At 42.0% G+C, this 15116-nt stretch overlaps 1 protein-coding gene across 1 annotated transcript in view; it reads right to left on the reverse strand.

Moving 5' to 3' along the window:
* The window catches only part of LOC131930295 (protein lin-28 homolog), a 33050-nt gene extending 28776 nt beyond the window's left edge, over positions 1-4274 (reverse strand). The window contains exon 1 of the mRNA XM_059286713.1: positions 3836-4274. Coding sequence (XP_059142696.1) covers positions 3836-3845 — 10 coding nt within the window. The 5' untranslated portion in view covers positions 3846-4274. The remainder of the gene's footprint in view (positions 1-3835) is intronic.
* Positions 4275-15116: the final 10842 nt, after the last annotated feature.

Below are 15116 nucleotides of genomic sequence, written 5' to 3' on the forward strand. Positions count from 1 at the left end.
TGAGAACACCCCCCCCCCCTCTCTTCTCCACACATTGAATCTAGGTCACAGAGGTTGGGATTTTAAACTGCTTGTTCAGTTTCTCTTAATATGGGGGAAATCTACTCAATTCTTACTCGCTCAAAGTGTACCGATTAAGCTGGTATGTGTATGCGTTTAACTGATTTGTGTGAGGGTAAAATGTAGTGTGTGAGGGTTACATTGATATGTAAGCGTTAAATTGGACGTTTCACGTGTGTATTAACTCAGCCTGGCTGAGATAACCGAGGTTAAAAGCTTTTATTATGGCAATGCTTCGGCGATATGCAACATCTTAGCGACACCTTACGGCGATATACAACATCTTAGCGACACCTTACGGCGATATACAACATCTTAGCGACACCTTACGGCGATATACAACATCTTAGCGACACCTTACGGCGATATACAACATCTTAGCGACGCCTTACGGCGATATACAACATCTTAGCGACACCTTACGGCGATATACAACATCTTAGCGACACCTTATGAATGTCTACAACTCCAACTAATGTTACAACGACAACAAATTGTACAACAAATCCTGCAAATTGTAAAACAACTCCAATAAATTTTTAAACAACTTAGTAAATATTTAAAGCAACTGCAACAAATATTACAACTACAACAAATTATACAACAAATCCTGCAAATTTTAAAACCAATCCAGCAAATTTTAAAACAAGTCCAGCAAATTTTAAAACAACTCCAGTAAATTTTATAGCAACTTTTACAAATTTTACAACTCTAACAAATTTTACAACTCCAACAAATGTTAGAATGACAACAAATTGTACAAAAAAATCCTACAAATTTTACAACTCCAGCAAATGTTACAACAATTCCAGCAAATGTTACAACAATTCCAGCAAATGTTGCAACAATTCCAGCAAATGTTGCAACAATTCCAGCAAATGTTACAATTTTAAAACGACTCCAGTAAATTTTATAGCAACTTTTACAACTCTAACAAATTTTACAACTCCAACAAATGTTAGAATGACAACAAATGGTACAAAAAAATCCTACAAATTTTACAACTCCAGGAAATGTTACAACAATTCCAGCAAATGTTACAACAATTCCAGCATGTGTTACAACAATTCCAGCAAATGTTACAACAATTCCAGCAAATGTTGCAACAATTCCAGCAAATGTTACAACATTTCCAGCAAATGTTACAACAATTTTAAAACTACTCCAGTGAATTTTATAGCAACTTTTACAAATTTTACAACTCCAACAAATGTTGGAATGACAACAAATTGTACAAAAAAATCCTACAAGTTTTACAACTCCAGCAAATATTACAACAATTCCAGCAAATGTTGCAACAATTCCAGCAAATGTTACAACAATTCCAGCAAATGTTACAACAATTCCAGCAAATGTTTCAACAATTCCAACTAACTTCACGACTTCAACAAATTTTAGAAACATAATTAAGCTTATGTCGTTTGGTTCATCATTAGTAGACCCAATATCTGTCAAGCATCAGCATTCATCAACTCAAAAAATTATTAGTAGACCCAATATCTGAAAATAATTATTTTAGTTATTCAAATCAAGCAAAAACCAACCTTAGCTCTCCTGAAAATACAATGCTCTTGAAAAATGTATCCTGCGCAGTGTTTCTTCCAGACTTTTTTCTCGTGGGGAGGGGGGCTGACACTGGTAAAAGTATATATTTTTTATTTTAATTCCATTTCTTTCGGGGGGTGGGGGCGGTAGAAGTGATGTCTGGAAGAAGCACTGATCCCGCGTGTGTCGCCCCTCCATAAGTATCCATAATTCAACCGAAAGCCTATGTCGCCCCTCCATAAGTATCCATAATTCAACCGAAAGCCTATGTCGCCCCTCCATAAGTATCCATAATTCAACCGAAAGCCTATGTCGCCCCTCCATAAGTATCCATAATTCAACCGAAAGCCTATGTCGCCCCTCCATAAGTATCCATAATTCAACCGAAAGCCTATGTCGCCCCTCCATAAGTATCCATAATTCAACCGAAAGCCTATGTCGCCCCTCCATAAGTATCCATAATTCAACCGAAAGCCTATGTCGCCCCACCATAAGTATCCATAATTCAACCGAAAGCCTATGTCGCCCCTCCATAAGTATCCATAATTCAACCGAAAGCCTATGTCGCCCCTCCATAAGTATCCATAATTCAACCGAAAGCCTATGTCGCCCCACCATAAGTATCCATAATTCAACCGAAAGCCTATGTCGCCCCTCCATAAGTATCCATAATTCAACCGAAAGCCTATGTCGCCCCACCATAAGTATCCATAATTCAACCGAAAGCCTATGTCGCCCCTCCATAAGTATCCATAATTCAACCGAAAGCCTATGTCGCCCCTCCATAAGTATCCATAATTCAACCGAAAGCCTAAATTTCTGGAACATTACAGCCCAGAAACTAAGAAGAAAAAAACTCGTTAGACTAGGTTGTTCAGCAACATTAAATAATGCTCATATACTCTTGTCATGTTTCCCCAGCCGAAATTATAAATAAATATCACCGTCTTGTAAATATGTACCAAACATATTGGAGGGGGCGGGTGACCTACTCGTTGCTCGATAACTGGTTAGCGCCGACTAAAAGTGGATGGTTGAAGTTTCATCGATTGAATGCAGCAATGATAGTTCAACTTGTATCACGCACCCACGAGGGAATGCTGTGACCAGGTACTGTTTGCAAAATGGACATTTTTTGTTTACGTCAGTCAGTCAGGGAGTCCACCATCATAACCAATATATGCAAGTATCCATGTACATAAACATGTACTCAGAAGAAATACGTGCACCGTTTCAAAATGTTGTACACATAAAGAATGCTAGTCATTCACCAGACGCTGACACTCATCAACTATCATAGCACCCACGTTACCCTCATCTTCCCTCCAATATGTTGATTGCCACACAACCCCTCCCCCCCCCCCCCACTCAAAGTCCGACCCAACCTACAAAAAAAACACACCAATATGCCTGACACTCCACACCCCCCGAATCTAAGCTATAAAGCTCTTACCACCATTCTTCCCCCCCCCCCCCCCCTCCCCGCAAGCAGCGATGAAGATGGCGACAAAAAAAAGACAAAAGTCTGGATGCGGGGCTAGACTGTCGTCTGCTAGCAGGGTGGGTCGCCACCCACGGACTGGCGACATGCAAACTCTGAGCCCGCTCGAGAATAGGTTACTGCCGACAGATCGGCCCAAACAAATGTCTGCACATGGAAAACTCACCCAAAATTTTTGTAAAACACCAAAAAAGCAATGGGCCCAAAATATTTGTGACATGCCATTTAAAAAAAAATATCAGGGGCCCAAAAAATTAGCGGACCCAAAATATTGGTAAAACACCAAAAAAAAAAAGTAATGGATTAAAAATATTTGTGACATGCCATTAACAAAATATCAGGTGTCCCAAAAAAATGAGCGAACCCAAAATACTCGATACAAAACATTCAGACAGGATAAAATATTTTTTTAAAAATTGTAACGAATTATTTGATCAGATGCTGTAACTTTATATGACGACAACCCAGCAATTAACCTAGAGATCTATGTGATGGAGGAACGATGCCATTTCAACTAGAATCGAGAACCATTGTGAAGGTTTACATTTCGATGACAAATTTAAATTATAATTTAAAATAGATTAGTATGAGATTCTAGGAATTTCATTGCATTTGTCATGGCCAAGTGCACGACAAGGAAAAAAATGTTCATGATTCGATTTGTTATCTAAAAACTGTCAAAGAGAGAAGAAGAAGAAAAAAAGCCCAATAAAGTAAAGCGTTCCTTACCTGTGGCCATTCCTTGAGTGGCCGCAGTCCGCGATATCCTGTGGTCAGCGCATGCGAGGCTAGCAGTACACGTGCTCAGCCAAGCTACTACTGCATGGATCGAGTCAAATCCGCGAACAACACACCAACACAATGGAGCATCAGCACACTCAACAAGTAGGGAAGACGGCTCTGTTGTGTGCTAGCGGCTCCACGACACTCCACCAATCCGCACAACTGACTTGAATGGAAGGAACGCGAGACACCTAGCCACTATTGTTTTCAGATACAACTTCGATAAAGCAGTTTCTTTTTTACTCAATTATTTTGAGCATCTTGTTCTAATAATAGCAAAGAGTCCCATGATTTGTGTCAAGATGGCCACCAATACCAAGGCCTGCTGGTGGCCCTCGCTGGGTGGGGAGAGTTGGCCAACACCTGACTCGGGTGCTGCACTACCCAAACGCCGCGCTGTGGCGCCTAAATTGGAACAACGGACAACTAAACAATAATCACTCAATCCCTCCTGGCTGACTTTTTAACCCTCCACGCTCTCTCCGTGGCTCGGGGAAGGCGAGAGGGAGCGAGCTACGGTCGAGGGAAAAAATCTTTTTTGACCTATTTTTTTTTCTACTGTAGAACAATAGAGGGGGAGGGAACACGCGTTTTCTGCTTTCGTTGACCTCATTTTTAAAACCGTGGATAAAAAAAGATCCCTTTGACAGGTACACTACGGGAAACAAAATGCGCAATTTCTTTTCGCCTACCGACGCAAGAGGCGGCGCTTGGCGGTGGGCGGGGCGGCGAGAGCGCGTGGTGTGGTTGGTCCGCCGCAGTACAGCGCGTCGTGCCTGCCTGCGCCAGGCCATGACCGAATTACACGCACACAGCCCAAGGCCGTGGTGCTACATGTTAGCCCCGAGATTTCCCTCCTTTAGACAACTGCAGCAGGTCGCTGGCTCTCGCTCATTCTGGGGATGTTGTGTGACCTACACCATCCTGACATTGTCGACACAATTCTGGGGGATAATGCAGCTAGAAGTCCGTAAGGAACGTACCAGAACACAAAACGTCGACCCACACTAAACAGAGAACTATAGAGACCCCCTTAATTGACCCACACTATACCTTGAAGAACTAGAGCGATTAAGCGAGCCCATATTTTCGTCCCAACTTTACCGAGACGTAGGCCTATAGAGGTTCCCCAAGGCGCCCAATACGAACCATCAATTTATAATTGGCATTCAGAGACGACCAATGTACGGGCTACAGTGGCGTGTCCAGGGCTTTGTCCAAACAGCCCACCCCAGCTTCTCATGGCAGTGTCGTAGACTCAGGCTATCAGGGGTTCACACACCAAACAGCCCACCCCAGCTTCTCATGGCAGTGTCGTAGACTCAGGCTATCAGGGGTTCCCACACCAAACAGCCCACCCCAGCTTCTCATGGCAGTGTCGTAGACTCAGGCTATCAGGGGTTCCCACACCAAACAGCCCACCCCAGCTTCTCATGGCAGTGTCGTAGACTCAGGCTATCAGGGGTTAACCCCCACACCAAACAGCCCACCCCAGCTTCTCATGGCAGTGTCGTAGACTCAGGTTATCAGGGGTTAACCACCACACCATTTCAAATCTAAAAAGCAAAACAGCCAACCAATGTACTTCATAAAATCCATTTCGGGATTTCTAAAGTGGTGACACGGGGGGGGGGGGGGGGGGGGGAACAGGGGGAAGTGCGGACCTTACTGTGAGACACAAGAAAATATTCAGTGTCAACAAATCGCAAGACAAATCGCAGTCAGAATGTGCAAGAGATGGCAGCGTACCAAAACTGCAGGCAAGGAAACACGAAGAAATTGCATACCTAACTACAACCCTCTCAGAGGCGTAGCGAGGCAGTGGGTGTGGACCGCACCTGGTGACACCAAGGCAAAAAAAAAAAAACTAGCAATATATATATAGAAAAATGATTATTCCAGTTAACCAAAGTTGACAAATCCCGACAAGGTTGGGGGGGGGGGGGGGGTGACACCGTGACGTAAACCTGTTAACGATTGAGAAAACAATTCTATATCCAGCTGTATTTATAACCAACTATAGATAAACATTGTTAGAATTATCTGTGCACAGTTAACAAAGCTATCGCTGGGTGGGGGGGGGGGGGGAAGTGTGTGACAACAACGTTCCAAAATTTGCCTGAGCTAAAAGGTTTTGTCGAGAATTCACCAAATTCAACAATTTACTGCAAAAACAATGATTTTTCCACTGGAATTAATAAATGTTGGAGTTAGGCCCTAAATGCATTTTCTAGGTTGATTATACTTATACTTATACTGTTCGCACAAAATTGACGCTAATCGACAAAAAATTACAGGGGTGGGGGTGACACCGTTCACCGAATTGGAGTGAAACAACAATAATTGTAGGTCTTCCCTTAATTTTTGTGGTAATTTTCATTTAATTAATACAAAATTAATTAAGCATCCCATAAAGCCAAATTCAATGTCCGATTTTATTATCGCCCTATCTTAACCCACGTGCCAAGTTTGAAACCAATCGGTCAGTTACAAGTGCTCGATATTTCCCACGGCAGTTTCGTTCTATGAAGACAGACATAGGAATCAAGTTAAATAAAAGCATGTAAAAATGCTAGAAATTTCCCGGTTATATACTTATAATACATATACGGTTATATATATATATATCGTATATACTAATAGTTTCGCTGTCGGTCTGTCTATCTATCTGTGTATCTATCTGACAAGAACGCTATAGAGAAAACACAAGCAAAATAAAAACTTTCATACGAAACGAAAAATGACGTCACGTTGAGAATATAGTAGAAAATAGTATCAAGCCGGAGAGTGCACACAATAATATGACGTCATTGATTCTCGAGTAAACATTGAATTAAAAAGCCAATTTTGTCTCATCTCAAAAGTGGTTTGCCTGCAGAGTTTCTTTCATGCAATTGTTTGGTTAGAGGCGAAGCCCCAGCCCCCCCCCCCCCCAAAAAAAAGAACGTTTAAGCCGCCCCCTCCCCCGCCCCAAAGAAAAGAAATGACGTCATCGATACTCTATAATAAAAAACACAGACATTACGGTCTAATTAATGTGTCTAATCTTTAAAGTGTTTTGCGTGAAGAGTTTCTTTCATGCATCTCATCGGGTAGGGGCTAAGCCCCACTCCCGGTAGATCGTCTATGTCATCGATACTCTAAAATAAAATTACCGCCTAATTAATGGGTCTATTCTAAAAAGAGGTTTGCGTGCAGTTACTTTCATGCAATTTTTCGGGTGGGGCTCCGCGTTTTGCGTGTAAAGTTTCTTTCATGCAATTCTTCGAGTAGTGGCTAAGCGCAACACCAGTGTTTCTTTCAGACTTTTTCCTCTCCGGAGCGGGGAACTTGAAATTTTCTAATCTAAAAAGTGTTTTGCGTGCAGTTTCTTTCATGCAGCTCTTCCAGGCTCTGCCTTTAGTTTGTATGATCAACAAATGCGACCAGTGTTTCTTTCAGACATTTTCCTCCCCATAGAGGGGTGGGGGTACTTGAAATTTTCGTGGGCGGGAGTGGAATTTTCTGGGAGGGGAAAAAAGTATATTCATATTTCGTTGAATGGGACGGTAGACATGTTTTGTAGTGTGTGGGGGGGGGGGGGGGCGGAGCCCCCTACTCCCAAGTAGAGTTGCCTGAAAAAACTCTAAATGCGACTTTTGTCGTGATTGAGATAAGGTGCATGGTTTAGAGGTATGGCTACGACTATATTTAGTATAAATGTGCGATAACTATGCGTAGATCATGCTTAAATCCGATTAAAATGCCGATTCTGGATAAAAATCAGTTTTCAATGTCATTTTTCGTTTCTGTTTAAATTAGAACTATAGGTGGTGATTTTGGTTTTGGTTTTAGTTTAGAGAAAATAGACAGAACTATCAACCTAGCGCCCGTTTTATCCCTTCTCAACGGGCCACTTTTCTCGTATATATACGTATGTATATTGTGTGTTTGTATGTGAGCGCGACAGTCCGGAAACAGTTTAATGATTATAATGTATGATTGTCGTACCCTAAAAAAGACTGCACGCCAATTAAATGCCCCTTAATTAAATGCCCCTTAATTAAGACACTTTATCCTTTAAAGAATGATTAGTAATGTCAGAAAAAGTAAACCTCATCTGAGGTGCTAATTCGTTTAGGGCAGTCTTTTTATGTTTTATCTTTTGAACAGTCTATGTTATGATATAGTACATAGTTGGATCATAAGTTTGTTAGATTAAGGTCATACAATTGACATACAATAGCAAAAGTATTGTTCACATTAGAAAACGATATGGGTATTTCATTTACTGTTTGATTGTATAAGGAAACAAGCTAGAGGAAACAAACTGGAATCCACTGGACTCAACAGCTCGAAGTCTTGGATTTCGCAGATTTGTGCTGCCTTCGCCCACACAGTCAACAACAAATGGAGAACAAATTGTACTGGTTGAAGAAACTGTAATAACTGTTATGATATTGGCACCGCCCATGACTTTCAGATTTGAATCAGCAGCGATAAAATTCGTATTAACATTCTAAGCCAAAGTGAAATTCAAATGGATTGTCAAAAAAATGTATCAATCAAGATCTATAACTAAATATGAAGTCTCTTTTACTGTGTGACTCTGGGGTAGGTTACAGAAAGAATGAAATAAGAGCATGAAAAAGTGGTGGTTAGGGCACAATATCAGAAAGACAGTAAATAACATCACTAAGCAGATGCTGGTGCCAAGTCCACGGGGAAGGAGGAAGAGAAGGAGACCAGAAATAGAGAAGGGGGGGGGGGGTGGCTTGCTGGATTATTAGGGTTCGATCTTCATAAAAATCAAGTGAGTTGACGAAGTGTTGCCTACGACTACGCTCCTTAGGAAACCGAAACCAATTAAAGAAGAAAATAGAAAGAGTTTAGAACAGTGCATCGAACCCAATAGGTTCGGTAATTCAGTCTCGGGTGTTCGGCGTAGGTCAAGACACACACCCGACTCATAGGATTCCAGGATTTTGTCGATACAACTATTAAGAAGGGTTTGGTGAATATGAAACTGGTGGGGTTTGTTACTTCCAAAAAGTTAAGAACCATTGCCTTAGGTCTTAGATTGTACTTCGTAGAAAGTGCAAGCTTATTTGGTCTACTTTTGGTCATGTCTTTAGTACAATTTTGATAATAGTATATTACAATTTTAAAATATCAGTTAGGTTGAACAAAATTTTATATTAAAAAAGCAATCTAAAATTATCAGTGGATTTGTTACTTTCTCGTATATACGAAGTATAGAGAAAGTCTTGTAATCGTGCAAAAAAAAAAAAATCGAGATTTTTGCAAATCTCGACGTTTTACATCTCACTGATACGGAAAAACATAATTTTGCAATCTTGTCCGTATGTCTGTGTGTCTGTGTGTGTGTGTGTGTGTGTGTGTGTGTGTGTGTCCGTGTGTAAACACGATAACTTGAGTACCGTTACAGCTAGGTTGATGAAATTTCATATACAAGTATTTTATCAAAATCGTAGATCCGTATCAACTTTTGAGCGATTTCGGATAACCGGAAGTGGTACTTTTTCTACTTTGAATTTTTCAAAAGCCTATAACTTGAGTACTATTTCAGATAGATAAATGAAATTTGATATGTAAGTAAAAGATCTAATTCTCTACCTTCTGTCAAATTTTGAGAATTTTTCGTTGACCGGAAGTACTTATTTACGCTACTTCCGATTTCTCAAAAAACTAATGTAAATTTTAAAAGTACTAATAATATTGCGCACTATTATGCGCTTTTTTATTCGCGTTCACTTGGTGTGCAATTAATTTGTCTACGAGATTTTATTCTATTTTTAAAACTTTAAGTATTTAAAATGGATTAAAAATCATGTCTATAGCCCGAGTTCCCATCCCCTGTTATTTTATATAAGAATATTCGAGAAAGTTTAGGGGAGATCACTCCCGGTTTATTTTTGTTTTTTTTTTGTTTATAAAACCACTATCAAAGTATTCAAGTGTAGGAAAGAATTATTTGGAATAAAATAAATTTGGTTTTGTTGATTTCGACTCTCCCGTTCCCCACACACATTGCGGGGTCTGTCGGCAAAATAGTCCCCCCCCCCCCCCTGCTGGGCTATCCCACACAAATTTTTAAAAGACAGCATATGATGTAGAGCTCATGTTTCTTGATCTCGGCTAATGAAAGATGGGATGATTCGAACTCCATTACATTGATAATTAATCAATGTCGAAGCTAAAGAACCATTAAATGCGTAATGATAACTTAATTGTTTAATGATAACTTAATTGTTTAATGATAACTAATTATTTTATGCGCGTAGTTACCATGCGATAACCATGGAACGGCTGTGTGGTGTATTCCTAATTAGACAATTAGAGTAATTAGTCATCATTTATTTGCATGTAAATTGTGGAACTGTAAAATGAAATTTTTAAATAAACAATTTAACAATATGAACTGGGTGGACAGGTTTGAGTACATAAGCTAACAAACACAAACTTACAAACACAGGCTAACACACCAAACATATCAATTGCATCTCAAAACGAACTCACACGCTATCGATAACAGGTTGACCCCGACAAATTTGCCAGAAATGACGACATCCGTCATTTCTTGTGCTTACCTTGAGCCATTCTAACCTAAAAAAAAAAAAGAGCGCTTGCTAAAAATCCCTGGGCCTCAAGTCTGTATTAGAATCACGTGACAAGTAAATAAATCCTGCTGGAACAGTGGTTTTGTTTTGTTATTGTTTGCACCAGTGCAAGATGGAGACGACTAGATGAGAGCCGATAGATGTCGACTGCTGATTGGTTGCTCGACAAGCAACAAGGCCGCCTATTGGTCGGCCTGCTGGCGATTTCTAGTTAGTCTAATCGTTGACAACTTCACCGCGGCTGCTAGATTGGAATGGGTGCCGACTATGGACAAAAGAAAGGACTCTGCCACTAATTATGTCTGAGCATCTTTAGGCAGTTGGATACTAAAGGCGAAATGAATTCAGTACAAACTGCACCGTTGGTATGTCCAGTGGTCACCAATACGTGAACCCCTACACAAACAATCCAGAGACACATGTAGATGTGTTGAGGGGGGGGGGGGTCGCACCGGTCGATACCAACTAGGCGTCGAGCGGTCAAGGCTACTACTCTGGTACTGGTAGTAGTGAGTCATCGATTCCACCTCACAACCCCCCCCCCCCCCTGTGAGCTAGGGTCAGACTGACCACCACAACAACAACAAATAACTGTAAGGGGCAGACGTCAATGTGGCAGTGACACTAGACACAAACAGCCGTTGGTAATTTAGTGACGCTAAACAGCCGTTGGTAATTTAGTGACACTAGACACAAACAGCCGTTGGTAATTTAGTGACGCTAGACACAAACAGCCGTTGGTAATTTAGTGACACTAGACACAAACAGCCGTTGGTAATTTAGTGACGCTAGACACAAACAGCCGTTGGTAATTTAGTGACGCTAGACACAAACAGTCGTTGGTAATTTAGTGAAGCTAGACAAACAGCCGTTGGTAATTTAGTGACGCTAGACACAAACAGCCGTTGGTAATTTAGTGACGCTAGACACAAACAGCCGTTGGTAATTTAGTGACACTAGACACAAACAGTCGTTGGTAATTTAGTGAAGCTAGACAAACAGCCGTTGGTAATTTAGTGACGGTAAACAGCCGTTGGTAATTTAGTGAAGCTAGACAAACAGCCGTTGGTAATTTAGTGACGGTAAACAGCCGTTGGTAATTTAGTGACGGTAAACAGCCGTTGGTAATTTAGTGACGGTAAACAGCCGTTGGTAATTTAGTGACGGTAAACAGCCGTTGGTAATTTAGTGACGGTAAACAGCCGTTGGTAATTTAGTGACGGTAAACAGCCGTTGGTAATTTAGTGACGGTAAACAGCCGTTGGTAATTTAGTGACGGTAAACAGCCGTTGGTAATTTAGTGACGGTAAACAGCCGTTGGTAATTTAGTGACGGTAAACAGCCGTTGGTAATTTAGTGACGGTAAACAGCCGTTGGTAATTTAGTGACGGTAAACAGCCGTTGGTAATTTAGTGACGGTAAACAGCCGTTGGTAATTTAGTGACGTCAACAGCCGTGTAAGTCGTGTGAGCGCCACAGCTGTTGAGACAGAAAGACGCCAACCACGTGACATGTCCAGCGCGCGCACGTGCCACGAAAAGGACAGATGGACTAGTGGACAGATGTGTCGCGCGCGCCATTGTAAGGGCGCCCACCTCAGGGGTCAACGGACGATTTGAAAATGACCAGGAACTTTTCTTTATGTCGCCCCACCCCGCCTCTACTGTTTGAGATTTTGCGTTGAGACAAAAAGACCTAAACCGAACTGAGACAAATCTCTCACTCGATGACTTTGTCGATCGTCTAGCTCGAGCTAAGAGAAAGGTTTTGATTGAGTGCTGTAGTACAAGGAGTTATCTTAGTCACATCAAGGCCACCATACAGTGAGACACGTTACAAGTCACAACACGTGGTGTTTTAAAATTTGATTTTACCAAAACTCTTAGAAATTTAAAAAATTGGATTGAGTTTTTGTTCAAATCATCGAAACATCCAATTGTGTATGTATTGCGTCATGTTTTTAAGCATGCTGAAACCAGAGCAGACGTAACGAACGCTTGGCGTTGGTCAAACAACCAATCAGATTCACGAATCGCACGGCGTTAGTGACGCAACGCGGGGCTATAGAATATTTAAACTACCTTCAACTTTTCAGTCGCCATATTTAAACTACCCTCGATGTTCCCACCAGGGCAAGTAGGAGCAAAGATTACGTAACTAAACTCTCTAAAAGCTCCTATGTCTAATAAAAATAGATAAGAAATACTCTTTACAGTTTATTGTCTAATGAGTGTTCCAGCTAAATGAATTCTTTGAAATGCCATCAATACCAAAAGTAATATAGACCTAGCCTATGCCAGGACAGGGAATGCTATGGTGTTGATAGCACCAGGACAGGGAATGCTATATGGTGTTGATAGCACCAGGACAGGGAATGCTATGGTGTTGATAGCACCAGGACAGGGAATGCTATATGGTGTTGATAGCACCAGGACAGGGAATGCTATGGTGTTGATAGCACCAGGACAGGGAATGCTGTTTGGTGTTGCACTAGTTTCTCTCTAAGAGACAGCACAAAGGTGCACCAGAGTGAGTACAGTGAGTGTGACAAAATGAAACTTACCGTATCCAGTGGCCATGGTATCCAGGTTGAATCCAATCAATCGATTCAGTAGATCGATGTTGATCTGGCAGAGACGCGTGTACACCGGTCGGCCACAAGCCTGAGACTGAGCCCCGTGCCTGACGCTTCAAGCCCCACTCAGACGGCCAGCGGTCAAACAAAGGCGCTTATCCCCCAACCCCGTCCCCACCCCTTTAGCCACTAATTATAGTTACGCAAAATCGCCCCCCCCCCTCCCCCACCTTTCCCCCTTTAGGCGCGGGAGAGTGTATCAATGCGTGTTCTATTCTGTTTCGCAAGCAGGCGGGTCATTCGCACACTGGACACTCGGGGGGTGGGGGGAACATTCAAGTAACCCCTACACAGTGACGTCACGCAACTGCCTGAAGTTAATTGTTTTATTGAGACACCACACACCTAGCCGAGCGACAACACATGTGTTCGGGGGGAGGGGGCTACAACACATGTGTTCGGGGGGAGGGGGCTACAACACATGTGTTCGGGGGGAGGGGGCTACAACACATGTGTTCGGTGGGAGGGGGCTACAACACATGTGTTCGGGGGGAGGGGGCTACAACACATGTGTTCGGGGGGAGGGGGCTACAACACATGTGTTCGGGGGGAGGGGGCTACAACACATGTGTTCGGGGGGAGGGGGCTACAACACATGTGTTCGGGGGGAGGGGGCTACAACACATGTGTTCGGGGGGAGGGGGCTACAACACATGTGTTCGGGGGGAGGGGGCTACAACACATGTGTTCGGGGGAGGGGGCTACAACACATGTGTTCGGGGGGAGGGGGCTACAACACATGTGTTCGGGGGGAGGGGGCTACAACACATGTGTTCGGGGGGAGGGGGCTACAACACATGTGTTCGGGGGGAGGGGGCTACAACACATGTGTTCGGGGGGAGGGGGCTACAACACATGTGTTCGGGGGGAGGGGGCTACAACACATGTGTTCGGGGGGAGGGGGCTACAACACATGTGTTCGGGGGGAGGGGGCTACAACACATGTGTTCGGGGGGAGGGGGCTACAACACATGTGTTCGGGGGGAGGGGGCTACAACACATGTGTTCGGGGGGAGGGGGCTACAACACATGTGTTCGGGAGGAGGGGGCTACAACACATGTGTTCGGGGGGAGGGGGCTACAACACATGTGTTCGGGAGGAGGGGGCTACAACACATGTGTTCGGGAGGAGGGGGAGAGTCAGACAGCCGCACAGCATACTCAGGCTGATTTCAGTTATAACTTTATATTCAGGCTGATTTCAGTTATAACTTTATATTCAGGCTGATTTCAGTTATAACTTTATATTCAGGCTGATTTCAGTTATAACTTTATATTCAGGCTGATTTCAGTTATAACTTTATATTCAGGCTGATTTCAGTTATAACTTTATATTCAGGCTGATTTCAGTTATAACTTTATATTCAGGCTGATTTCAGTTATAACTTTATATTCAGGCTGATTTCAGTTATAACTTTATATTCAGGCTGATTTCAGTTATAACTTTATATTCAGGCTGATTTCAGTTATAACTTTATATTCAGGCTGATTTCAGTTATAACTTTATATTCAGGCTGATTTCAGTTATAACTTTATATTCAGGCTGATTTCAGTTATAACTTTATATTCAGGCTGATTTCAATTATAACTTTATATTCAGGCTGATTTCAATTAAAACTTTATAATCAGACTGATTTCAATTATAACTTTATAATCAGACTGATTTCAATTATAACTTTGGGGTCGTCCATAAATGACGTCACACTCGTGGGGGGGGGGGCATATGGTGCGACGTCACACTTTTGCATTATAAAAAAGCAATGTTAGAAAACGATTTTTAGACGTTATTTCGCGTTTTAGAAAACTATTTTAATAAATTGTAATAGGAATTGATTAAAATACTCTATTTTGACAGAGTTCAGACAAGATTTCATGGTTGATAAATTCGTAAAAAGTCTCTAGTTCAAACCCTCTGGCAGACTAAAAATTAAGAACGAAAAAGAAGAAGACACAAGATTTTAGAAAAATATCG

The sequence above is a fragment of the Physella acuta genome, unplaced genomic scaffold (assembly GCF_028476545.2).
Source record: "Physella acuta isolate Inbredline_101_S28 unplaced genomic scaffold, ASM2847654v3 ptg001754l, whole genome shotgun sequence".
NCBI classification, from domain to species: Eukaryota; Metazoa; Mollusca; class Gastropoda; family Physidae; genus Physella; species Physella acuta.